Source organism: Lissotriton vulgaris, chromosome 2_1, assembly GCF_964263255.1.
Source record: "Lissotriton vulgaris chromosome 2_1, aLisVul1.2, whole genome shotgun sequence".
Classification (NCBI taxonomy): Eukaryota; Metazoa; Chordata; class Amphibia; order Caudata; family Salamandridae; genus Lissotriton; species Lissotriton vulgaris.
In genome coordinates this window covers 518,952,338-518,980,326 of record NC_141687.1, presented here as the reverse complement: position 1 = coordinate 518,980,326, position 27,989 = coordinate 518,952,338, and the positions used below count along the sequence as shown (strand labels likewise).

General features: G+C 47.6%; 1 protein-coding gene across 1 annotated transcript in view; it reads left to right on the top strand.

Moving 5' to 3' along the window:
* Positions 1–27,989, top strand: part of EHHADH (enoyl-CoA hydratase and 3-hydroxyacyl CoA dehydrogenase) — a 529,591-nt gene that overhangs the window by 163,668 nt on the left and 337,934 nt on the right. Inside the window, exon 3 of the mRNA XM_086955432.1 lies at positions 4,313–4,497. Within this exon, the coding sequence (XP_086811558.1) occupies positions 4,313–4,497 (185 nt within the window). The remainder of the gene's footprint in view (positions 1–4,312; positions 4,498–27,989) is intronic.

The window sequence follows — 27,989 nt, the reverse complement described above, 5'->3', positions numbered from 1 at the left end:
TTGTATATATGTTGTGGGATGTATTGCATTATAATTCTCTTCTTCTCATGGCTGATACTTCAGTAGTAGAATTTCCAGTGGTTGCTAAGATATCAATCAATCAATCAATCATTTGTAGAGTGCACTAATCACCAGTGAGGGTCTCAAGATGCTGAGCAGGGGTGGGGGTGCAGCTACCGGTCGAACAGCTAGGTCTTGAGAAGTCTTCTGAAGGTCAGCAGGTCTGGGTCTGTCGCAGCTGTGAGGGGAGGGTGTTCCATGTCTTGCCCGTGAGGTAGGAGAAGGATCTACCGCCGGTGGATGTCCTGTGGATGCGTGAGACGAGGGTGAGGTCGGCGGAGCGAAGCTGGCGGTTCGGGGTGTAGAAGGTGAGATGCTTGTTGAGGTATGCTGGTCGAGCGTTGTGTAGTGCTTTGTGGGCATAGGTGAGGAGCTTGAAGGTGATCCTCTTCTTGACTGGGAGCCAGTGCAGGTCTTTCAGTTGGGCAGTGATGTGGGTGTGGCGGGGTATGTCGAGGATGAGGCGTGCAGAGGTATTTTGTATGTGTTGGAGCCTCTTCTGGAGTTTGATTGTGGCCCCTGCATAGAGGGCGTTGCCGTAGTCCAGTCTTCTGCTGACGAGGGCCTGTGTGACCATCCTTCTGGATCCGGTGGGGATCCATCTGTAGATCTTGTGGAGCATGCGGAGGGTGTTGAAGCAGGAGGAGGAGACGGCGTTGACTTGCTGGTTAATTGAGAGCGATGAGTCGAGGATGAACCCCAGGTTGCGTGCGTGGGCGGTGGGCGTGGGTGTGGCTCCCAGGATGGCTGGCCACCAAGAGTCGTCCCAGGCAGAGGAAGTGGATCCAAGGATGAGGACCTCTGTCCTGTCAGAGTTAAGTTTCAGGCGGCTGGTCTGAATCCAGCTGACGATACTTGTATGTAGGCGTTCTAACCCTGTTGGAAGTTGCTGGGGCTTGCTGGGTTCTCGGTTACCTGCTACCTATTAAAGGAGGTATTTCCTCAAACCTAGTCTCTACTGCTTTCTGCCTTGAGGAGAACATAACAGCGTGCCATAACAGTAGTGAATGAACTATTTATTAACCATCCTTGCTCTGTAGACATGTACTCATTGTAAAATGAATTCAACTTGCCTGATGTGTGCCTTAATACATTGAATGACATTTACTACTTAGATGTTTGAGAAGAAACTAAAAACATCCTCACGTTATGAACTATAATTTATATTAAAGCAAATTTGCTTAGGTAAAGTTTGAACTTATGGTTCATGTTTTTTTTTAAAGTAAAGTCCTTAGACATACTTATAAACGTATGTATTTAAGAATCTACTGTATGCCTCATGTAATAAGAATCTAATGTACTAGAAACTTATATTAGTTGGTGTTTAAATGTGCAACCGCATATTAAATGTGAACCATTGGGTTAAGCTTTTAAGTTGTCTTCAGTATGCCGGCTTGCTACATAAACTATTGTTTTTACCTTTGTCTGCTTACACTACGTTTCTTTCAAATATTCAAAGGCATTGTTAGCTTGATAATAGATACATTATTTTACTAGTATTAGAAGACGAGAGCCTGATAAGACCTTGACGAAAGAACATGTAGAACCATAGCGTTAACTGAAAGGTCTATTCAGCAATGTTGCACCCTGGCCTGTGGGTGTGAAGATGATGTTTTCATTTCCAGTGTGGGATTCTCTGCAATGTGTCAATCTGCAACGTGAGAATAGAAGGTGTTGGCCAAGAGACTCTTGTGTGTTTATAACTTAGTGTTCACACCATCTGTTCAAAACGCTTTCAGAACTTCTCCTGACCCTTTGGCACATTTTCCTTTTGACTCTGAGAGGTTTAGACCTCTATGCTTCCTTTTGATTCTTTGATGAGTGTGGCTTAGGCTAACACTTATCCCTGACCCTAGAAGACTCTTGAGTGAGCTTCCGAAATGCTGACACCTTAATACTTAATTGTTCCTTGCTTTGTTCTAATTGCCTTTACGGAAATTCTCTGATTATTAAGATTATTTAGGATTCTAAAAACCATACTCTTAGCTTGTACTGTGATTTAGGAGATTTAATTTACTAATGCGTAGATGAGAAAACCTAAGATTCTTCTCTGAACATCAAATTCTTGTACTACTCTTTTGTAATGCTGTTACTAAACTTTTTGTTTACCGCCTCAATTTCTTCTGGAGGTTGAGCTATGCTGTTATTCTGTATCTTTATAGTTTGGTGGTAAGAGTTGAGTGCTTGAACTTGATTGTTAACTTGCAATAAACCTTCTTAACTATTGCGGATTGCTGGTCCTTATTGGGTAGCTAAATGTGTTTCACTATTAAATTATGGTAATTAAATGCTAACTCTTTCTCCCCTCAGTGTCAATAAGAAAGGTCCATCAGAGGGAGATAAATGATAAGAGAGTAGGCCCCATACGATGCATCAACTGTATGCCCATGGCCTCTCCAGAAGCAATTTTAGTTTGACATAATAGATTTTCTTTTGCTTTCCTACATTCTGTAGCAAACAGTAGCACGTCAGTTGTTTTCTTGGTTGACCTTTATGAAGTGCGTGTTTTCAGTAAAAGCAGGTCTGCGCCTCCTGGTAATGTAATACAGTCCCCAGAATAGCACTGTAGTCCGACACTAGACACGGCTCTTAATGGAGGAGGATATAACTGATAAGTTCCGAATAAACTACATCCGGTTCAGATGGTTCCTGTTGGCAGCCTTTCGGTTGCTAGCGGATCTATCAATAACTGCTGATTAAAGCGCTGCTTTACTGTACCTTCAATCATTTTAAGTTCAGAGTCATTCTTCGAATGTCATGGTGTATTTAAACATGGACTAAGTGGGCCATGATCACCTTCTTCTGTTGCCTTAATTAATACTAAAGTAGTACCACCCAGAACTCCATTGCCAGAAAGATATCAGGTACAGTTATAGCAACAATTGATTTAACATGTGTGATGTGCAGCTTGGACAAACCGTTCTTTACCACTGGCAGCTCAAAGACCGCTTGTTAGTAGCCGGTCCCTCTGTTACATTTGTGATTGTGTTCTCTTTCCTGATGTAAGTATTTGCAGTACCTTTGTCAGAGCAGCCTGAGAGTTCTGTAAGGGAGTTCCACAGTCCACTCTGGGAGGACTGTCTTTACTTTCATTTATGTAATTAACGCATAATACATGTATATCAGGTGTCAGCTAAACATAAAGTAGCCTGGACCACTGTGTTTTTATGGGAGATGGTTATCACCCTGAGGGCAGCTACTTGTTTACTCTTCGTCAATGCCTTGATGACTGTGAGAGACCCGAGGCGTACCTCTGTATCTAGCACGACAGCAACATTCATGAGAGCTTCTGTTAACCACATAATAAAATCTTTGGGTAAAGTCGCGCTTTCCTCACTCAGTGAGGAAGGGCCATGAAAGACACGAAAGTGAGATAAAGGGACTTTCTTCTCGGTTTTTGCTCCCAGTTTCGGTTAATCCCATGTGTTACAAGATACTTTGTTATTTTTAGTAGTACACATGTATTATTTTATTTTCAAACTCGTCTTTCGTGTTTGGCATCATCTTCGTAAGTTCTGAATTCTCCAGTTAGTGATTTTATTCCATGGACGGTTGGGAGAGCTGATTTTAACCATAGGACGTGATCGCTGGTTGCCTTCACCATGTGGCACAAAGGAGTTGGCTCTGTCGGCCAGAATATTCATAATTACTCTAAAGTCAAATTTCGTGAGTTAAGTTTCAGCAGGTCGTTATTATTATATCCCTAAATGTGTGTCAGCATTTTTGTTTATTGGACAAAAAAAACAGCAGAATCTCGTTTGAAGGAAACTATTGATACTGTCCAATCAGGGCGATGATGGTTTGCTATTTTATCAATTATCCTGAATTCATTATGGTGATCATGCATAGGGTTGCTCTTAGTAAAGGTGTTATTGATCCTCAGAAAAGGTATTAACTCCTTGGCCGCTGCGCTAATTCCGCCGCGGCGCTGGGAGGGGTTGGAGGGTGAGAAACCACGCGACATGAGTCATGGGCCAGCTGTGCTCATGACGGCGTAGTTCTGTCACAATCCCGCCCACCCACTAATTCGCCCGCACAGGTGGGGAATCAGTTCCGCGTGGGCGAAGCGGCCGCAGCATGATGGAACCACGCTGTCATGAGCACACACCGCCCTTGGCTCATGACGGCGTGGTTACATCATGCACAGGGAAGGGGTTAATATCGTGCTTGAAGTACCGTGGCAAAAAACATCTAAGATACTAGCAGTAAGCAGTCATAAGTAAAGTTTCTATTTTACCTTTCTTTTCTTTAGGAGCTGACATTCGAACATTTTCAAAAACGAATCCAAATAGCGACGAAAAAAGAATGAGCTTGGAGGACGTAAATGCGATGGTGGAGGAGAGTGAGAAACCTGTAGTTGCTGCGATTGAAGGGATCGCTCTTGGAGGTGGTCTGGAGCTGGCTCTTGGTTGTCATTACAGGATTGCACATGTGAAGGTATTACAACCTTTTCGCAATATGTCTCTGCAGTGTTATTTCTTTTGTATTACACCTTATTCATGTTTTGGAATGTGTTATTTGTATTTCTACACTGTAGTTAGTTCTCAGATTTTCAACCACTGACAAAGGCAGCTTGAATTCCCCTCCCCCTAGTTTTAGCCAGGGTTCTAGATGTTTCAAAATACCTCGTAATTGAGTGGAAAGCTACCTGAGAGTGCTAAGATGGTAAAGACCATTGGATTTCGCTATATTTCTAGAAGAAAGCAGCAATGCATCGAGTGTTTCGCTCGTATAACTCCTGTTATTTAACAATTTGTGCACATAAGTCATACTTCAGTGTGGAGAAAGCAAAGTCTCTGCCAGAAAGCAACAATCCTTGATTCACTTCTCCAGGATCTGAGGACCTTTACATGCATAAAAGGAACTTACACAGGGAACACATTTACCACAGTCACAAGTACTGAGTAGCAGTTACTCCAATGTTGGACAGGCCACATGAAGGGCCGCTCTCCCCCGGTCCAACCAGGCCCGAGCCCGGTCACACAGGTACCACACACCACCATTACACGTCCTCCGTCCCCTCAGGGACCCCTACCCTTGAACATGTCGACCTCGTGGGCCCGATCCACTGCCGGCCTGCGCGCCATCCTGGGCGCCATCTTGGACACTCCACCACGAGGCCGCCCGGCCCCCGATCGACCTCAACCCTGGGCCTGGCCAGGCCTCAGACATCCCGGCACCACCATCCACCCAGGAGGTGAGCGGGCTACTTGGCAAGTCAATGGGAGAAAGAGGTGTCGATGGCTCTCCCCCGCCAAGTGCCGCTCGCCCATCGCCTCCCCGGGCGCTGGCTCCACTCCCCTGCTGGGTGTCTGGACTCCCTCATCCCGGACCTCCCGACCTCCAAGTGCGAGGGTCCGGACATCAAAGAACACCAGCCCTATAACTGGGGCAGCTCCAGAGCAGGAAGGCAGTTGTATCTTGGAGTCGAGAGACGTAAAGAGGAACTCATCCTAGACGGACTACTGGCGCTGCCATAGCTCTGTCCTGTGCACCATCGTCCTGCCTGTTGGCGCTGCCACAGCCGTCGTAACCTTCATCCTTCATCGTCGTCGGGATCTGCTGGCGTGGCCGCGGACCGTTGTAACCGTCACCTTCTACCGGGACCTGCAGGCTCCGCCGCGGACCGTCGTCCTTCCTTCATCCATCTCGGGACCTGCTTGGCTCCTCCACGGCCCGATCATCTAGAACGCCGAGCTCGAGGATGGAGAGCTATTTTGTACTCATTGGTAACTAAGACTGTCCCGCTACCCCTTTCCTAAACCAGAGACTAGAACCGAGGGGACCCCTGAGTCCAGACCTCCTTGTATCCATCATCGTAACCTAAGAATTGCATATAAAGTCTCGTTAACCTTCAACCTGGTGTGGTGTCCGTCTGTGGGGGGGAAGTTACTTATCTGTACAGTCGTTGGAGACGGCTCTCCCTGGAGACCTCTCCCCGTAACCTCGGCCGACCCTCCCGGTCCGTCTAACATTGGTGGCCAGCGGCGCGATCCGAATCACCGCATAAACGTACAGAGAGTAGCTCACCCCACGACGAAGTCACAATGACCACGAAAGAGAGCGGATCAACCGAGAAATTCCAAATGGAGAAATTGGAGGAGTACAACCATCGTGAACTTAAACAATTCTGCATCGAACTGGGTATCGCTACCACCGGACTGAGTACCAAGGACGATTTTAAGCATGCCCTAGAATCTTGGGCAGAAACCGGGGCTGCCGGAACCCCTGATCAAAGCACCGTAGAAAAAACGACCACGGCCCCGGAAGGGCAAAGAACGGGTCTCTCGCAAGGCGAGATACAGGAAAGAGAAAGGACCCGACTACACGAACTAGAAATGGCCCGACTTAAAATGGACGTTGAACTTAAGTTGGCCGAACAAAAAATCAACTTAGAGCACCTGCGTCTCCGAGAAGAAAGAGAGGAGAAACAGAGACAAAGGGAGCTCGAGGAAAAAAAACTAGCGTACGAACACGAACGAAACCTAGCCGAGATCAACCTACGCAAGCAGAATAAAGAAGCAGGGGTACCCGAGCGACCCCCCACCTCAGGGGCCACAGACAAAAAGGTACACATCCCCAAGGATGTTGTCCGGGAATACTTCAGAGAGGACGACATCCAGCAATGGTTTAAAGCCTATGAAATCGCTATGACTGCACACCGGATCGATAGAAGCGACTGGGGAGCCGGTCTCTGGGGAAGATTCCTCAATGAGGGCCGCGACACCCTACTACAGCTCCCGGACCACCAGATGACCTCCTACGACCATATGAAAGCGGCCCTCCTCACCCGCTATGGTCTCACACCCGAGATGTACCGTCAGAGGTTCCGAGACTGCACCCGCATCCCGGGTACAACTTGGGTGGACTATGTAACATACTTTAGCCGAGCCTTCGAGGGCTGGATCCGAGGAAGCAACGTCACGACCTACGAGCAACTATTTAACCTGATGGTATGGGAGCATCTGTCGAACAATTGCTTCATTGAACTCCGCCAACACCTCCTCGACAGCAAGTTAACGGATCCCCGGCAGCTCGCAGCCGAAGCTGACCGGTGGGAGATCACCAGAGTGGGCCGGAATGGGTCCTACGAACAGAACCGGAACAACAATGGTCAGCACCGACCCAGAGGAGGAGGAGGGGGCCAAGGGCGAGGAAGAGACAACGCCCCGGTCGCCCCCGCTACCAACACCACCCCCCCGGCCAACCGGGGCAGCACCCCAGCGCGACCGGGGTACAGAGCCAATGTCACGTGTCACCGATGTCAACGAGTCGGCCACTATGCGAACGACCCAAACTGCCCGCAGTACCAGAGCCCAAGACCCCGCCAAGTGGCCGCTGCAGCCCTAGGGGAAGAACAGATCTCCGAGGAACAGGAAGAGTACGAACAAGAGCATCAAGAGTGGGAGCCAGCCGCCATGACTCTAGCCTGCTTAGGGGGGACAGACATGGTCCCGCGGGTCCCCCTACCCGCTAACACCCAGAAGTACAGCCAATGGGTGAGCATCAATGGACACCAGGCCGAAGCCCTTCGTGACACCGGGGCCAGTGTAACAGCCGTCCGCTGTCACCTGGTGGCCCCAGAACAGTATCTACCGAACATTCTCTGCCCTGTACGATCAGCCGATAACTCGGAGAGCCTGTGTCGGATGGCCTGCGTCCCCTTCGAATGGGGGGGGGTCTCCGGCATGTTGAAAGTGACGGTCCGAGACGATGCCCCCGTAGACTGCCTCCTGGGCAATGACCTGGAAAGCTCTCCGTGGGCCGCCGTGGAGCGAAAGGAACACCTGGGGATGTTGGGCGTCCCAGACTGGGCGTGCGTCACCACCCGTTCCATGGCCGCCCGTGCCAACCACCAGCCAGAAGAACCCGAATGGCCGGCGCCCCCGCCTCCGGTCGCCCCAGCCGAAAACACCGACCGTAACATTCCCGCCGAACCAGCTCAACCTACCGACCTCGCTGACCTCAACCAGTGGCCTCAAGAAGGGGGGCCCACGCAAGAACAATTTCGCAAGGAACAGAAGACCTGTCCCTCCCTCGAGGGACTCCGCCAGCAAGCGCTCGCCCAAAGCGCAGGGGATACCCCCGGAACTCATTGGGTCTACTGGGACAATGATCTGCTGTACAGCGAGCAAAGAATCGCCGAGCTGGGGAGCAACCGAGTACTAGTGGTACCCCTCCGTTTCAGAGACTTCCTGTTAAACCTGGCCCACGATGTCCCCCTGGCAGGACATCTGGGACAAGATAAAACCTACAGTCGCCTAGTGACCCACTTCTTCTGGCCCAAAATGAGAAACGATGTGCACCAGCATTGCCGATCTTGCCCCACGTGCCAAGCCAGTGGGAAGAGCGGCCGCAAACTAAAGGCTCCCCTGCAACCTTTTCCCGTGGTCACTACCCCGTTTGAGAGAGTCGGAATAGACATTGTGGGGCCCTTGGACCCACGCACAAAACAAGGACATCGATTCATCCTGGTGCTAGTGGACCACGCCACCCGCTACCCTGAGGCTGTTCCTCTGCGAACTGTGACAGCCCCGGTGGTCGGCCGGGCCCTGATGGGGATCTTCTCCCGTGTGGGCTTCCCCCGAGAAGTCGTCAGCGACAGAGGCACGAACTTTATTTCCAAATACATGAAGTCCCTCTGGCAACAGTGCGGGGTCACCTACAGATTCACAACCCCCTATCACCCTCAAGGGAACGGACTCGTTGAGCGGTTCAACCGCACGCTAAAGGGAATGATCGGGGGGTTGGAAGAGCCCCTCCGTCGCCAGTGGGATGTGCTGCTGCCGTGCCTCCTCTTCGCATATCGAGAAGTCCCCCAGAAATCCCTGGGCTTCAGCCCATTTGAACTGCTATATGGACACCCAGTGCGAGGGCCGCTCAGTCTCGTCAAAGAAGGCTGGGAGATGCCTCCGCTAAAGAACCCTCCAGATGTCTTCCGGTACCTCCTCACCCTCCGTAACCAGACCCGGCGGTTCAGAGAACTAGCGAAGGCCAACCTAGAGGCCAGTCAAGAGGACATGAAAAAATGGTATGACCAGAATGCCTCATCCATTGAATTCGAACCTGGCCAACAGGTATGGGTGATGTCCCCCACTGAGCCATGCGCCCTGCAAGACAAATGGACGGGGCCCTTCAAAGTAATAGAGCGCAAGGGTCCTGCCACTTATCTCATCGACCTGGAATCCTCCCGGAACCCTCTCCGGGTCCTCCACGCTAACAGACTAAAGCCCCACTTTGTGCGAACAGAGCTCAGCCTCCTGATGGCCACAGACACTGGGGTTGAAGAAGACTCCGAGCCTCTCCCTGACCTCCTCCGGACTCAAGAGCAAGACGGCTCCGTGGATGGGGTCCGGCTCTCAGAGGCCCTCACCAGAGAACAACGCCAGGAGTGTCAAGCCCTCCTATCACAGTTCGCCAGCCTGTTCTCCCTCACCCCGGGTGTCACTTCCTGGTGTGTGCACGATGTGGATACCGGGGACAGCCCCCCTATCCGCCACCGGGCCTACCGCGTGCCAGACCGGGTACGGGCCTGCATCCAGGAAGAAATAGCCAAGATGCTCACGATCGGGGTCATCGAGCCCTCAGACAGTCCCTGGGCCAGCCCTGTCGTACTGGTCCCCAAAGCAGCTGCCCCCGGCACCACACCCGAACTCCGGTTCTGCGTCGACTACCGGGGCTTAAATGCGGTCACCAGAACAGACGCGCACCCCATCCCCCGGGCAGATGAACTAGTCGACCGAATGGGAGCTGCCCGCTACCTCAGCATCTTCGACTTGACCGCAGGCTATTGGCAGATCGGCCTCACACCCCGGGCGCAAGAACGTTCTGCCTTCTCCACCCCCGATGGCCATTACCATTTCACGGTCATGCCCTTCGGCATGAAGAATGCCCCAGCAACATTCCAACGGCTCGTCAATCAGGTCCTGGCGGGGCTCGAAGGATTCAGCGCCGCCTACCTAGACGACATCGCTGTATACAGCCACCATTGGACCGAGCACCTCCACCACCTCCGAGCAGTGCTGCAAGCCCTTCAGCGAGCTGGCCTCACGATCAAGGCCAGCAAGTGTCAAATTGGGCAAGGGTCTGTAACCTACCTCGGACACCAGGTGGGAAGCGGCCTAGTGGCCCCGCTACAGCTGAAAATTGCCGCCATCCAGGCCTGGCAGCCCCCCATCACCCAAACCGAGGTACGAGCCTTCCTGGGCCTCACGGGCTACTACCGAAGGTTCGTAAAAGACTATGGTACCATAGTGGGGCCCCTCACAGAACTCACGTCAAAGAACCAGCCCAAGAAAGTCACCTGGACCCCAGAGTGTCAAACTGCATTTGAACAATTAAAGGCCGCCATGTGTTCCGCCCCTGTGCTCCAGGCCCCAGACTACAGCCGGGAGTTCGTCGTCCAGACGGACGCCTCCGACCAGGGCATTGGGGCAGTCCTGTCTCAAGTGAACACCGAAGGCCTTGATCAACCGGTGGCCTTCATCAGCCGGAGACTCCTACCACGGGAGCAACGCTGGAGCACCATAGAGAGGGAAGCCTTCGCTGTGGTATGGGCCCTCAAGAAGCTCCGGCCCTACCTTTTCGGCACCCACTTTCGGGTGCAGACCGACCACCGACCCCTGCAATGGCTGATGCATATGCGGGGGGAGAACCCAAAGTTGCTACGCTGGTCCATCTCCTTGCAAGGTATGGACTTCACAGTCGAACACCGGCCTGGGCCAGATCACGCCAACGCGGATGGCCTGTCCCGGTTTTTCCGCCTCGACGAGGAGAGTCCCCAAGAGGATGGGTAACTCTCCCCGCCTTCAGCTGGGGGGGACGCATGTTGGACAGGCCACATGAAGGGCCGCTCTCCCCCGGTCCAACCAGGCCCGAGCCCGGTCACACAGGTACCACACACCACCATTACACGTCCTCCGTCCCCTCAGGGACCCCTACCCTTGAACATGTCGACCTCGTGGGCCCGATCCACTGCCGGCCTGCGCGCCATCCTGGGCGCCATCTTGGACACTCCACCACGAGGCCGCCCGGCCCCCGATCGACCTCAACCCTGGGCCTGGCCAGGCCTCAGACATCCCGGCACCACCATCCACCCAGGAGGTGAGCGGGCTACTTGGCAAGTCAATGGGAGAAAGAGGTGTCGATGGCTCTCCCCCGCCAAGTGCCGCTCGCCCATCGCCTCCCCGGGCGCTGGCTCCACTCCCCTGCTGGGTGTCTGGACTCCCTCATCCCGGACCTCCCGACCTCCAAGTGCGAGGGTCCGGACATCAAAGAACACCAGCCCTATAACTGGGGCAGCTCCAGAGCAGGAAGGCAGTTGTATCTTGGAGTCGAGAGACGTAAAGAGGAACTCATCCTAGACGGACTACTGGCGCTGCCATAGCTCTGTCCTGTGCACCATCGTCCTGCCTGTTGGCGCTGCCACAGCCGTCGTAACCTTCATCCTTCATCGTCGTCGGGATCTGCTGGCGTGGCCGCGGACCGTTGTAACCGTCACCTTCTACCGGGACCTGCAGGCTCCGCCGCGGACCGTCGTCCTTCCTTCATCCATCTCGGGACCTGCTTGGCTCCTCCACGGCCCGATCATCTAGAACGCCGAGCTCGAGGATGGAGAGCTATTTTGTACTCATTGGTAACTAAGACTGTCCCGCTACCCCTTTCCTAAACCAGAGACTAGAACCGAGGGGACCCCTGAGTCCAGACCTCCTTGTATCCATCATCGTAACCTAAGAATTGCATATAAAGTCTCGTTAACCTTCAACCTGGTGTGGTGTCCGTCTGTGGGGGGGAAGTTACTTATCTGTACAGTCGTTGGAGACGGCTCTCCCTGGAGACCTCTCCCCGTAACCTCGGCCGACCCTCCCGGTCCGTCTAACATCCAACATTTTTGAAATTTGTTTGTTTTTAGGATGTGACCCAAACTCTTCCATTTTTAGTTCTAGATGAAGTGGCTTAGTTGTTTGATGTCTGCCCAACACATTACCTACAGAAAAGAGTAGCCGTGTTCAGTTCGTGGCATGTTTTCTGACCCAGCCTCCCTTCAGTCTTGATGGGCTTGCCGTCTCATTGTAGATCAACTAGTGTATGTATATGTGTACAATCTTTGGTGCAGTTGTAGCTGATAATGGTGGTGAGGTAATAGTAATCCTTGTTTCTCCAGTATTAGGGTGTCTTTCATAGATTCACACGCTTGAATATTCCCCGTCGTCGAAGTGGGAGGCCCACAGTAAATAAAATAGCAATAACAGCCTAACCTCATACGCAGATGACACACAGTTGGTGTTGGCCATTAAGGGTGACGGACAGGAGGTAGCAGAACGGTTCCAAAGAGGCATGACAGCTGTCGGTGAGTGGATGGCAGGAAACTGCCTGAAGCTCAATTCCGAGAAAACGGAGGTTGTCATTTTTGGCAATCTCTCGCCATCCTGGCCGACAGCTTGGTGGCCATCAGCATTTGGCACTCCACCTTGTCCTACCCCCAAGGTGAGAAATCTAGGAGTTACCTTTGACAACCAGCTCAACTTTATGGCCCATGCCAATAAGGTAGCGTCCACGGCCCATTTTACACTCAGAATGATAAGGAAAATCCTGCCTTTTCTGCCTGACACGGCCGCTAAGACCCTGGTTACGTCATTGGTTTTAAGTTCACTAGATTACTGCAACGGACTCTTCCTGAATGCACAATCCAGAGTCACAAAAAAGTTGCAGATGGTACAGAATGCGGCCGCACGCCTGCTGTCCAAAAAAACAAAATTCGCACCCATCTCAGATACTCTGAGGACCTACCATTGGCTGTCTATCCAAAACAGGATAAAGTTTAAAGCTATGTGTATAGTCTATAAGGTAATGCAGGATCAGGGGCCTCGTTTCCTTAAAGATCATCTAATACCTTACAGCCCAGCCAGAAAGCTACGATCCTCATCACTTAATCAATTAGTGGTCCCACGTAGCAGAACAGTCACATGGGGTGACCGCCGCTTCCTAGTTGCGGCCCCCAAAATCTGGAATACCCTACCATACCACGTCAAAGCCAGTCCATCACTCTTACAGTTTAGAAAAAACTTGAAGACGTGGTTATTCAACCAATAATATAGTACACCCACCCTATACCTCACCTCTAAGGAATGACATTACTGCAGTCTAGCGCCGAGACACCCAAGGGTAATCGTTCGCACTCTATAAGTGTTAGTAAATAAATAAAATAAATAAATAAATAACATACCAATAACATGTATATGTAAATATATAGCACATGAAATAATAGTAGTGAATACAAAATAAAGGCACAAAAACCAATTCCTACATAGGAATACGTGATAGAGAGAAAAAACACTTGTAACATATTCCTGTCATTATGTTAGTCCAAACTACAGCCAATCAGGCGGCAACACCCTCCCAGAACCTTCTCCTCAGAGCTCAGACCCTCAGATTTTCTACCGCACTTCGTGTGAAGGGAGTCTCCCTGAGCTCTGCTCAGTTTTCTCTACTTCTTCAAGTTTTTCTAGTCTTCTCAACATGTCTTCAAGTAAGAAGTCTTTATTTAGACCTTGCTCTTCTTGTGGGAAACTGCGTCTTTACTCTGAGGACCCCCACAAGAAGTGCATTTATTGCCTTTATCCCGACCATGAGGTTGGTAGCTGCAAGTTTTGCAGGACTTTCTCTACTAAAACCCTTAAGGACAGAGAAGGCCGTCTCCTCATTTGGCTCCAGCGTCTTAAGGATAAGGATTCGGCATAGTCAGATGCAGAAAGTTTGCCGTCTGGACCTTCTCATGTAGCCTCCAAGCGTAGTAGTGTGCAGGATATCCCTTCACCTTTTCTAAAAAGGTAGAAACATTCCATGTCTGTGGCTCCTGCAGTGTCTTCACCAACTCCTACTGCCGCTACGCCCTTGAGACCTGGCTCTCAGGCGTCTTCTGCTGCCTCCCATCATGTTTCTGCTCCGAAACATGTTTCATCGTCGACGGGAGCGCCGACGATCATCCCGACGACAAGATCAGCAGCCTCCGGATCGTCGACGGTGACAGTGACGACATCAGGCTCCGGATCGTCGACGGCGGCTATGTCGACGTCGTCCATGTCGACTAAGATATCACTCAGCTTCAAGACTGTCTCGTCGACGATACCTATTGCCTCATCGTCGACGAAGAAATCTGCTTCGTCGTCAGCAAAGTCATCGTCGACGAACGCTCACAGAAAGTCTTCGTCGTCGGCCCCGTCGACGAGGGTTCCGACGACTTCGTCGACGACCTTAACGTCTACGATGGTTCCGTTGACGGCTGCTCAGTCGACGGCGGATTTCTCTGCAACGACTTCGTCGACGGCTCTTCCAGCGCCGTCATCGGCACCGTCGACGACACCATCGACAGTGGTTCCTTCATCGTTTGCCTCATTGCCTTTGGTGCCTTTGTCTTCCACTGGGTCTGGCTCTTCCACCGCCGACCCCTTGCACCATCGTCGTCAACGGCCAATTGACCAACTATCTATTCCAGATACAGTCTCCCTCGCCCATGTTCGCCACGGGCTCTGAGCCGTATTCTGACTCTGATAATGATGTGGCTGATTCTTTCAGAGTGGCACGCAGTCCTTCGGATTTGATTATTAAGTGCAAGGATTACGGTGATGATGATGATGGCGATGACCAATACTCTCAGGCAGAAGAACACTCTATACAAGTTCCTACTGCGACATTGTCATTGTCGCTCATCTCAAATCTCCAACATATGTTGGATGACTACAACCGGCGTTTCCCGCCTTCTCCACAGGGTACGCCTATGCCTCATGTACCTGCGACTGCAGCGGCTCCTGTCCCTCGTCCGCCACCTTTGCCACCAACGCCTTCACCACAGGTTCAGATGTCAGTGAAGATCCACACTACTGTGTACCCCCTTGATGATGACGACGTCGCTCCTGAACGGGAAGATGGTGAAGTCCATGATGATGATGATGACGCAACCACCCACATGGCTGAGTGGGACGACTACCAAATCCAGACGCCTTCCCCTCCCCCTGTAGAGCCCGGGATTCGTCTCCGGTGGACATTGCGAGTTTCCATCAGCTGATGGATAGAGCGGCGCAATGTTTCAAATTGCCTAGAGTCCAGAGGGAGGAGGACTGTTTCCTCTATGATTTTAAAAATCAGCCATTCAAACAAGTTCACACTGTACCCATCATAGACTTTATATGGGCTGAAGGGGTGAAGCTCATGCAAACTCCAAATTCACTGCCGGCTCAACTGCCTCGCCTTGAGAAAAAATACAAGGCGCCCTTAGGATCTCCAGCGTGCCTTGTCGCTCATCCAAAGCCCAACTCAGTGGTCACTCAAGCTGCACAACATCGTTCCCGTAATCCGGCATCACCAATTTCAGTTCCTCCAGAAAGGGAGGGTCGTCGCCTGGACGCTATTGGACGCAAATTCTCCACTATGGCATCCACTACGGTGAGAGCCGCTAATGCTTTAGCCATCTTAGGCCGCTACGACTGCCAGATGTGGTCGGACTTGTCTGCCCTGGTGAACATCATCCCTGACGCTTCCAAGGCTGAAGCTTTGCAAATCCTGCAGGACGGAGAAAGGACATCGGAGGAAATCATTGATTGTGCAGTTGACGTTGCGTGTACTGGTTTTCGTCAGCCTTCTGGTACAGAGGTCTTACGAAGGCAGGGCTGGTTACGGTCCGCCTCTTTCCGCCAAGATGTTCAATCCAAGATCCTGGATATGCCATACGACGGTGAGCCGCTTTTTGGAGCGCACATAGACGAGGCTTTGCAGGCCATTAAAAAGGACACTGACACTGCTCGCTCAATGGGGACTTTACAGTTTCGTAAGCAGCCATTTCGGGGCGCTCGCGGAGGAAACTCTCAATACCGCTCCTACCATCAAGGTAACCAATGTTACTCTTCCAACCAACAGCAGTCCTCCCGACAGCAGTCGTCAAAATCCTACAGGGGAAAATCCTCGTACAGACAATCCACTCCCAAACGTCAATGACTTGTGTATCCCCACCAGTGTTGGAGGTCGAATCTTTTCTCAGTGGTCCTCCATCACCTCGGACTGCTGGGTTCTGGACATTGTAATAAAGGGCCATGCTCTAGAGTTCATCAAGATTCCTCCTCCCACTCCACCGTCTGGCCCGCCTCCTCCCCACCTCAAGGAGCTTTCCCATCAAGTTAGTCTTCTAATTCAGAAAGGTGCCCTCGAACTGGTTCCCAAGTCTCAGAGAGGAAAGGGTTTCTATTCCCATTTTTTCCTAATACTCAAGAAGACGGGAGATTGGCGACCGATTCTGGATTTGCGAGCGCTTAACAGTTACCTCAAGAGCCAATCCTTCCGCATGCTTACACTGGTAGAGATCCTGCGTCTTCTCTCCATGGGCGACTTCATGACCACCACCGACCTACAGGATGCCTACTTCCATGTTCCAATTCTTTAAAGGCATCGGAAGTATTTGCGCTTCCGGGTGGGACGGAGAGACTTCCAGTTCAAGGTGTTGCCTTTCGGCCTCCGATCCGCCCCTTGTGTCTTCACAGAAGTATTGGCTCCAGTAGTGGCTTACCTGCGTCTCCGAGGCGTCCAAATCTTTCCATATCTGGACGACTGCCTCCTCTAGTCACAGTCTCGCAAACAGCTGTTTCAACACACTCGTCTTTTTCAGGACGTGTTTCGATCTCTCGGCCTAGCCATCAATGTCGACAAGTCTCAGGCCGAACCGGCTCAAAGCAGGAATTTTCTGGGAGCAACATTGGACACAGTGCTTTCAATGGCATTCGTGTCCCAAGAGTGTCAACAAAAGATCCTTCGCTTGGTGTCTCTGATTCAGGCAAGACTGTCCGTTTCTGTCCAGATCTTGAAGTCATTTCTGGGGATTGCATCGTCTTGTATTGCACTGATCCCAAATTGCAGACTTCGGACTCACCCCATTCAGGAGGAATTGGACGTACAGTGGCGTCAGGTCTCCGGTTCTTTCAACGACCTCGTGAGTGTCACCGCTCGCATGAGATCAGCTCTCCAATGGTGGGCGCAATCGTCCAACCTTGCGACAGGAACTTCTTTCCTCTCCACTACTCCAGAACTCACGCTCACAAAAGATGCCTCATTAGAAGGCTGAGGTGCTCACCTTCAAGGCCTTTCCATCAAAGGCAAATGGTTTCTGCTTCATCGTTCCTGGCACATCAACAGGCTGGAGCTGATGGCAGTTTTTCTGGCACTCAAGTCATTGCTTCCTGTGATTCAAGGGGAATCAGTGCTCATTCAGACGGACAATACCACCAGTATGCACTATGTCAACAAGCAGGGCGGAACCAGGTCTCCACTCTTGTCTCGGCTGGCTCAGTCGATTTAGGATTGGGCAATCCGTCATCAAGTTTCCCTGACGGCTGTGCATCTGCCGGGCGTCTCCAACATCCTAGCGGATTCCCTCAGCAGATCCACGTCATCGACCCACGAGTGGGAGTTACATCAACCGACTCTCAACCTCGTTTTTCAACGATGGGGTCGTCCGTCTCTGGTTCTCTTTGCAACACCGGAGAACCAGAAATGCCCATCTTACGGAAGTTGGCATCCCCACCACGGGTCGTCCGGGAATGCCCTTTTAATGAATTGGTGCGATCTATTCGCCTACGCTTTTCCTCAGATCTCGTTGGTGCCTCGTGTAATGTGGAAGATGCGGATGCAGCCCTGCCACATTCTTCTGATCGCCCCCAGATGGCCCCGACAGGCATGGTTCTCAGAGTTGCTCCTTCTGTCCCAGTGTGAGCCCATCCTCCTTCATCCTCGGACAGACCTCCTCACGATAGACAAGGGTCAAATTTGCCATCCGAACCCCTCCTCTCTGCAATTGTCGGTCTGGAACCTGAGCACCTTGAATTTGCGCATTTAAATATCTCGCCTTAATGCCGATACATTCTCGCTCAGGCCAGGGCTCCGTCTACCATTAAGACTTACAAGCTCAAATGGAAGAGGTTCTGCCATTGGTGTATGGCTATGAATATCCATCCTATCCATTCCACTCTGGAGCAGCTACTTCCATTCTTTCTGGACCTGGCTCTATCTGGGCTTTCCCATGCTACTTTGAGAGTTTTCTTGGCGGCAATCTCTTGTTTCCGGCAGGATGGCTCCTCCTCTCTCTGCTCTTCCAGAGTTATTCGTCAGTTTTTCAAAGGACTACTCCGGAAGTTCCCACCTCTTCGGCGTCCTACTCCCACTTGGCATCTCAATGTCGTCTTAGCCCAACTAATGAAGGCGCCATTCGAGCCTATCCATAGGGCGGACTTAAAGTTTCTGACCTGGAAGGTAGCCCTTCTCCTTGCTCTGACATCATCTCATCGCGTGAGTGATCTTCACGCTTTCACTGTTAAACCTCCTTTTCTCCAATTCAAACCGACTGTGTGGTGCTTCGCACCAACCCAACTTTCCTGCCGAAGGTGCCTACGGATTTCCATCTCAACGAGCCTGTTTTCTTAAAGACTTTCTTTTCTGATCCTCAATCTGCGGCAGAGCAACGATTACACTCTTTGGACATCAAACGTTTCCTTAAATTTTACATCAGCAGGACTGCCCCTTTTCGCAGGTCCGATCAACTGTTCATTGCCTACGGACGCATGCGTAATGGGCGTCCTGTTACCAAGCCAACTATTGCACGTTGGATTTCTTCAGCCATTGTCTTCTGCCATCAGTAGGCCGGCAAGCCTCTACGATCTACAGTGAGGGCTCATTCCACAAGAGCAATGTCATCCTCTACCGCCCTGTTTGCTGGTGTGCCTCTTCATCAGATCTGCCGAGCAGCCACGTGGTCCAACCGGCACACGTTCACGAAGCACTACTGCTTGGATGCCATCAACGAGGCGGATACAGCAGTGGGACAGGCTGTCCTTCGTCATCTTTTTAACTAAGGTGAGCCTCTGTCTTCCCTCCTCCGCTATGGTTTTTAAGATTGCTATCATTACTTACATGACTGTATTATTACAGTCTCCTTGGTTTTCTTCATGCTGTTGCATAGCAACTGGACCTCTTTGGATGTTACTGCTCTCTATTCTATTCAAGCATGTGAATCTATGAAAGACGCCCTAATACTGGAGAAGAACATTTGTTACTTACCTGTAAACAGGTGGTTCTCCAGTATTGGTGTCTTTCATAGATTCACATGCGACCCACCCTACTCCCCTCAGAGGCTCGCTTCTCCTCATCGACTCTTTTGTCACTCTTGTGCTACAAAAATCTGAGGGTCTGAGCTCAGGTTCTGGAAGGGTGTTGGCGCCTGATTGGCTGTATTTACTACTATTATTTCATGTGTTATGTATTTACATACATATGTTATTGGTATGCTATTGCTATTTTATTTACTGTGGGACTGCCACTTCGACGACGGGGAATATTCAAGCATGTGAATCTATGAAAGACACCAATACTGGAGAACTACCTGTTTACAGGTAAGTAACAATTGTTCATATATATTTTTATTTGGTGCTTGGAATACAGTCTCCTGCTTCCTTTTTCTGATGCTGTTCTGCTACTGCCTTTTTCTTGCACCACCAAGAAAGCCCTTTCTACCTTACGGCTGCACTGATGTTGCTGCTGCCTGGTGCTTCTTTCTATTTAGGGTAGCTAGCTTCTGGGACTTGATGTGGTTGCTAGAGATGGCCGTACAATATTTCTGTAATTATAGGGTTTAGTTCCCATCAGAGGAATTACTTTTGGTATCCCTATCAACTCTATCATTATGTGTTTGAAACAAGCAGTCTCTCTTCCCTCTAATGATGCTGCCTCCCCTATTAGAGGCTTTCCTTTCACCTCCACTGTAGTTGCTTCTACTGGGTGCTCTTTTGCGTTACAGTGTTAATCTTGAATGACATTAAGTATTTACTAGGGACGCCAAAGAGTTGTTAGTTGTTAGTGTCTCCATGACCAGACAAGTCAACGCCGTCTCCGCGTCCTGTTTTAACATCCTGCGCATGCTACGGAAGATCTTCCGGTGGATCCCCACCGAGACCAGGAAGACGGTCACCCAGGCCCTCGTCACCAGCCGACTGGACTACGGCAACGCCCTCTACGCCGGAACCACCGCCAAGCTCCAGAAGAGACTCCAGCGGATCCAGAACGCCTCAGCCAGACTCATCCTCGACATCCCCCGACGCAGCCACATCTCCGGACATCTGAGAGACCTGCACTGGCTCCCCGTCAACAAGAGAATCACCTTCCGTCTCCTCACCCACGCACACAAAGCCCTACACGACCAAGGCCCGAGCTACCTCAACAACCGCCTCAACTTCTACGTTCCCAAACGCCACCTCCGATCGACCAACCACGCCCTCGCCGCCGTCCCCCGCATCCGAAGAGCGACAACAGGAGGAAGGTCCTTCTCCTCTACCTGGCCGCCAAGACCTGGAACTCCCTCCCTCCCGACCTGCGCCTGACCCAAGACCACCTCTCCTTCAGGAAGAAGCTCAAGACCTGGCTGTTCGAGCAGTAGCAGCACCCCCCACGCCCCCCCCCCCCCAAGGGCCTTGAGACCCTCCGGGTAAGTAGTGCGCTCTACAAATGTCTTTGATTGATTGATTGATAGTTTAATGTTAACATTTAGTTTCCACTAGAGGAACCAGTCCTTCATGTTCCTAGCAATCACATCATTGTGAGCTACCTTTGGCCCCTAAATAGAGATGCTGTTGACAACTTTTACTTCACAAGCTAGATGCAGATGGCACTTGAAGTATTACAGGTGAGTCGGAGAGATGGAGGTAGAGCTCTCCATTAGCAAAGCATGTGAGACATTTTGTTTACAAAAACATCTTTTGTAAAAATCTCCCTAAAAAACATGTTTTACAATAATCTTGCTATCTTCGAATGCCCTGGTGTTCGCAAATATTATACGTTATCAATTTGAGTAATATATTTGTGTTCAATCATCAAAGTAAAGCTCTGTTGTTAGAAAAACAGCTGTATTAAGAACACTGTTACATTTTTATGTTACTGCTGTTTGTTTATAGTTGTAACGTATGTTTGTTACACTGTGTTTATTTGCATCTTAATTTTTGTTGTGTTATCTATACAATTTGAATTCAATCCTGGACTTTTTCAAGTAATCTTTTTTTTATTTTAAATAATGAATTTGAATTTCATTCAGTTAACAACATTCACATCATTTTAGATATCCTATTCTTGCACGATATAATTCTCCCACTGAACCTTTTCTTTACAATGGTATTTTGTTTGTAGTCCATACAATAAATGACATTCATATTAGATTTGTAATCCTATTTGATAATTTGATGTTCTTGGTAGATAAAATTGACTCGTAATGTAAAATTAAATGCAATTTACTTCTGCATTCAACCTCGACAATGGAAGAGTATGGCCATTCAATTGAGATATTACTTATGATGTCAGCAAAATATCAAGCTATTGGATCTTTGCATTTTAGTCTAAAAGTTCAGTGGTATTCTGTAAATATCATGATTGCCTTGCATGTATGTTCCTCACACAAACCAGGTGACGCAGACAAATTATTCTGTACATTATGAAGTTACTCTTACAAGCACAAAAATATTGTATCTTGTATTTTTGCTAGTATATTGATGTGATGAAGTATTCAATTTAGTGACAAAATTGCAATTGATGCAGACCAAACATGGGAAGCTTTCCTTTTTCCTTTTCAATAAAGTAGGTTGGTTGTGTTATTGGAAACGTTTGTATTTTAAATATTTCAAGAGAATATTTTTAGTCAGTCCTTCAATATTATCTCCCCTTTACAGAAAGGTAGTTTCTGGTCATCCACTAAATCATTACATTTTGTTAATCTGCTTTGATCCTAGTGAGAATTTAGTTGTTAGTCGTATTAGATTTTCCTTTTCCGTCACTTGTGTTTTGAATACTGTTGATGTTCCATTCAACAATCATAAATAATGTTCTCTAATCTTAATAGTTGGCCTTAAGGTAGCAGCATAATCGTGGATTGTTGGAGGAAACTCTTGGAAACTCTGTGTTTTTAATCAGTTGGTTTCTGATAAACTGCGGACCAGAAATAGTCTGCTTTAAATGTGAGTTCAATGACCTAATATCATACATTTGGCTTTCTAATATTAATTGCATACCTGGATTTACATTGTTCGAGCCTTCATAGAAGATCTCTGGTTCTTCTTTTGACCTCTCGCATATGGCAAAAATATGTTTAGGTATCTAGGCAAATATTTTAATTTGGATTGCAGATAGCCATTTTTAAAAATGTTTTCCATTTGAAATTGGTATATGCAGATAGTTGCAGAGGATGGGACAACATTGCTGTACCTAATTTTTGGAGTTACCATTTGCTAGCGTATCTGAAAAAATTATAGTTGTGGTTGTTATGTTGTAGTTTAAAATAGATTTATTGACTACTTTACTGTCTGTTTGTAAGTGTATTTAATCTTCTGCTTCAAGGCCACCAGCATGAGGTATTTCTGTTTATGAAATGTTAATTTCCAATTTAAAGAGAATATCCTATCTCCTTCTAGCTTCAAGTTTGGCAGCATATAAAAAAAATCCTTAGTGCTCTGTACAATGCCATACATTTTTTAATCAAACAAGAACTAGTCCAAATATATTGCTGGGGCTTGTGCAAAAGAATTTATTACAACCATAATGGATATTTTGGGTGGTTTTTATCTGTCTTGAGTCCTTGTCAACATTTGAATCATGAGGGAATACTAGAATCACCAGGTTTATGTTAAAAAGAAACCCCTTTGTACTTTCTGCTATCTAACTTAGTTTCATTCAATAATGAATCTAAACCCCTTGAAAACTTTAAAAAGTATTGATATCTAAGGGTTATATCATTGATTCTGTATGAAATTCCTATTACTGCATTATTACCAAGGCCCCACCTTTATCTGCCTCTTTGAATTCAATGCGAGCATTTCATTCCAGTTCTAAAATTAATTGCATTCTCTTTTGGTAATATTCATAGGTTTCATATGAGACTTGAAGGTTGTTTCCTGATAGCTATACTTAAAGGTGGTTCCTGATAGCTGTCATTATTTGAGATTCCATATTAAAAAATCCAATGTTGTTTTATATTTGTGTCTAAAATGTGCTCGCTGGATTGAATTCTGTTTATTCAGCTTTTTTCATTGTGACATTTTGTGACAGTGTAGGAAAGCAATGGTAGAACAGAAGACCCAGAATGCAGTAGACTGACTGTCAATTATGTGTCTGTCTTTCTATTTTGTTAACAATGTTTCACATTCAGAAATGATGTCTAACTGGCATAGTGATCATGATTAAGTAGGAACCAGATTAAATATTCAACAATTAACAAACTGTAGTATTCTTGCATCTTGTGTATGTTATACATGCTTTCTCCACTACCAGTCCAGCTTGTAGAATGTTGCAGCTATGATGCGCAAGAGAATGTTGGGATTCTGTGGGCTGAGGTCTTCAGTTGACATTGGGCTGAGCATCATGCTGGATGCTCCTGGTGGGGTTGTTTTACCATCTTATCTGCATATCTTCAAATAAACATCTTAACATCAACTACTGTGTGGGACCTGATTACTACATTATTTATGGCGACGATGGATCAACGAACCGACAACTTTTACTGATGAAGTGCAACTAGACTCAAGCAAGTAAGCAAAAGATTCCTGTCAAGAAAGAAACCTACGAAAAAATAAGCGTAAATAAAGAAAGAGTAACCTGACAAGCAAGAGAGAGGTCACGCCTGTATGCCCCACCAGAGTCCACTACACCGGACAGCTCAAGAACAGGCATGCTACATCATCTGGCAATTAGTCAACAAGCGGAAGCCTTCAAAGTCACATGTTCAAAAACCTTCAAAGCCACAAGAAAGCCAAGCTTCAACAAGAAACGTATGCAGTGCTTAAGAAAAGAAGGTAATCAGTGGCTGTGATTGTTTTTGCCCACCAGTGCGGGGTTACAATCTCATTTTTTTGGTGAAAGGCATCCAGTTTGGTGGCTTTATATCCATGGTAGACTTTGTTACTGAATGGCTCTGGAGGTGTTTTTCCGAAGCTTCTTGTTGTGGATTTGTGCTCAATGCTGAGGTTATTCCAATGTTACCGGTCTTGTACAAGGACATTTTAATTAACATTTTTAAGAAGTGAGTGATGAGTTAAACAGAAGCGCTTGAGATCGGCATTGTCTGTTCTTTTTAACTGTCAACCCAGTATGAAACATTGAGAGAAGCGACTGATGTAAGGAGAAAGAAAACTGTATCTGCATCTTGCCTCCATTTGGTTTGTCTACCAACTAAAAGCCATCTGGTAGGAGAATACATTATATTTACAGTGTATTAGTTACTCATGTATTCTTCATGTATGGCTGGCAAGAGTTTACAGTTACGCTTCATTTTGAAAATTCAAATGTGGCTCGCTCGCTCCTCACCTTGTTAATCGTGCCGCGCTGAGTTATTTCAGTCTTCCATGACGTCTTCTTCTCATCATAATCTACAAGGCTGTCGAGGGACGTTTGGGAGCAGTAGCGCGCTGTTAGCCACCCGGCTTGCGTCTCCGTACGTCCCGCCATTTTGAATTGGAAAATTACTTTGGAGTTTCTCTTCAAGACTTGTGCCCGTCTTGTAAAACATGTTGTTCAGCATCAGTCAAGTTTTTATTTTAGCGGCAGCGTCACGGTGTGTAGAACACTGTTAACGTCTTTTCTATTGATCTCCGGTTTTATTTGAGCTGCCTCTTGAACACCAATTTCTCCAGCAACTGCAACAACAGGAAAGGCTTTTCGGCAACTGCTACAACATGAAGAAATATTCTCTTTCTGATGTGCAATACATACTTGGAAGTATTATAGGAGCACAGGTGACTATATAAATATTTCACATCGACATTTTTTTTTAGGGAGTGACATTTAAGGTGACTTTTCTTCTTACGAGTGCAGCGTTCGATTATTCCAATTTGTGAAAAGTTATTTTCTTGCATTCTATTATTTAATGTTCTGTAATATGCTGCCACCTAGTGATTTAAAAAAAAAATATACATTTTGGAGTTGTTGAAAGCCTGTTCCTCATTATCGCGGTGACTGAGGCAGACCATTGTCATTATTTTTTTAAAATATATATATTTTCGAGTTGTTGAAAGCCTGTTCCTCATTATCGCGGTGACTGAGGCACACCATTGTCATTTTCAGTGTACAAGTTTGTGGTGTAGATGTACAAGTTCTTACGCAAAAATGTGTTTTTTTCGCAGGGAACTGCAGTTTATGTGTTTTCTGTGTACTTCTACAGCATGCTAATAGAGCTTTAAGGTGTTTTGTTAGCATAGGATTTGGGTTATAGTCCCAAATCCAAAACACTCATTTGTGTGCATTTAGGGGGTTTTAGTCCCACCTATGCAATTAGTATTGGGTGTTAGTCCCATATTTTCAGTGTTTAGGGGGTGTTAGTTAAACCTACATTTCTAGTATGGGTTTTAGTCCTATATACTCAGTTTTACATGGAGTTTCTCTACATGGGGAGCATTTTCACCGTCCCTCGTTTGGGGCAGGATTTGGGGTTAAAGTCCCATTATCCTTTGTTTTGCACTTACCGTCCCACATTTTAGGGGCAGGATTTGGGTTACAGTCTCTTTATCCTTAGTCTCACATTCATTGTCTCTTGTCTGAGAGGCAGGATTTGGGTTAGAGTCCCAAAAACTTTATTTTTAGGATTTGGGTTAAAGTCCCATTATCCTCATTTTCACATTTTCACTTTCAGCGTCTCTTGTTTTTAGTGTCAGTTTTTGGGTTTGAGTCCCTTGTTTTTGAGGTATGATTTGGGTCTTAGTCCCATTATCTTTGTTCTTACATGGAATTGTTTCTATCTATTTGGTTTATTATACTTCTGGTGGGAAGATTGGTAATGTTGACATCTTTTGTTGTTGTAATTTTATCCGTTTTCTCATGCTTTTTTAAATTGTTCACACTCTCGTGATGTGGTATATTATTATATATCTCTTAGAGTTGAACTATTTTGTGCATTGGTTCTTGTACCATGTCTTTCCTTCTTGCATGTCTGTCTGGCCAGTAGGTGTGTCTGTCGGTTAGTCATCGGTATTTTCAAGCTTAGTTTTCCTCTTTGTTGTTTCCTTTTGTTCGGTTCTTGTCTTTCTCTTGTTATTTATGGAAAGGAGGATGGGTATGTTCTTCTGAGTGTTTTTCATTCTTTGGTTCTTCCTGACCAGTGTTCCCTCCTTTTTATTTTCTTTGTGGAAGAGAGGGGATAATGTAGTATTCTTTTCTTTAGTTCTTTCTGACCAGCGTTCTTTCCTTTTTGTTTTTGGTTCTTGCTGACCAGCGTTCTTTCCTTTTTGTTTTCATTGTGGAAGAGAGGGGATGATGTAGTATTCTTGCATCTTGTTTATGTTATACATGCTTTCTCCACTACCAGTCCAGCTTGTAGAATGTTGCAGCTATGATGCGCAAGAGAATGTTGGGATTCTGTGGGCTGAGGTCTTCAGTTGACATTGGGCTGAGCATCATGCTGGATGCTCCTGGTGGTGTTGTTTTACCATCTAATCTGCATATCTTCAAATAAACATCTTAACATCATCTACTGTGTGGGACCTGATTACTACACAAACCGACTTAGCTGTTTCTTCTCAGGAAGCACGTATATGGTATCAAATGAAATGGTCTCACTTCAGGCGCTTTTTAAGTTTTACCTACCTTTTAGCTGTCTGTTGAAGTGAAGATGACCTATTGTGTACAATACCAATACGTAGGGACTCTGGTTCCCATGGCTTATCAAGGGTTTATTTATTCATTAAGGGTTTTTAGAAACTGTGTACATGTCCTGGGGATGTTAGAGCACTGTACAGAATAAAGAAGCAACAACAGGTCACAGGATAGATTGTTTAGTTAGACATATGAAGTAAGGAAAGCCCCCCCCCCACTACCGCCCCTGTCTGCAAAAACATAAATTGGTTGAGATAATACAGTCCTATAGTTACATATGGTCAGTTTAGAAGGAGAGAGAAAAGAGGAACCAGTAAATTCACCACTATAGAGGACCCCATAACTGCACTCATTACACAAGCATGACAGGTCAGTGCATTAGGTATCTTTCGAACAGAAGAGATCTAATGATCTTCATGAAGGCCACAGAGGAAGGGTGTGTGCATTTATCCACAGGTGGTAAGTTCCAGCTTCTGGGAGCGTTTCCCGTGAAGGAGAGAGAGTAGGATTTCTCTTCCTTGAATCTGGGTGGCACTAGAAGTCTAGAAATAGCAAGTCTGAGCTGCACATGAAGTGGCTACCTCAAGGCAGAGTGAGTCGCTCGTCCAGGTATTTAAGCATCCCAAAGTGAAGTGCTTTTCGGGTGCTACAGACTACCTTGAGGATCCATTTTGCTTCAATCAGGAGCCACTTGACTGTGATCAGAGATGGAGTAATGCGGTCAATGCATCTAGCTTCTGAGACTACCCTAGCAGTCTCATTGACTTTGGTCTTCAATGATGCAAGCTGATTCTTCGGCTTCCCAGTTAGAACTGCATTTCATTAGTCAATTCTAGAAATTACAAGCACTTCTACCTTATTTTGAAAGTCATGCAGTGAGGTGGAAGGCTTGTCCTTGATTGTTTTGAGCATGGTGTGCTTCTGGTAGTGGAGTTAAAATGGACAAGCAGGCACAGGAGTTTGTCCAGATAGGTTTAAAGAGATTTGGTGCCGCCAATGATTTGGGGAGTGCAATTGAGTACATCTTATCAGCTCAACCAGTGTTGGATTGGACGAGAGGTGAGCTGAGGAGAAGTGGGAAGAAATCCTGTCTTCAGAGAATTTCGTTTTTATGCGGTTGGTTGATAGCCATGAATATTCTTTTTAAGGTTTGATTTAAATCAAGTACATTGTCTGGAGAAGAAATGTTTAGGTAGAGCTCCATGTCATCTGCGTATAGATGATATGCAATGCTGGTTTAGTGGATAATGAAGGTCGAAATCTCCAGGTAAAGATTG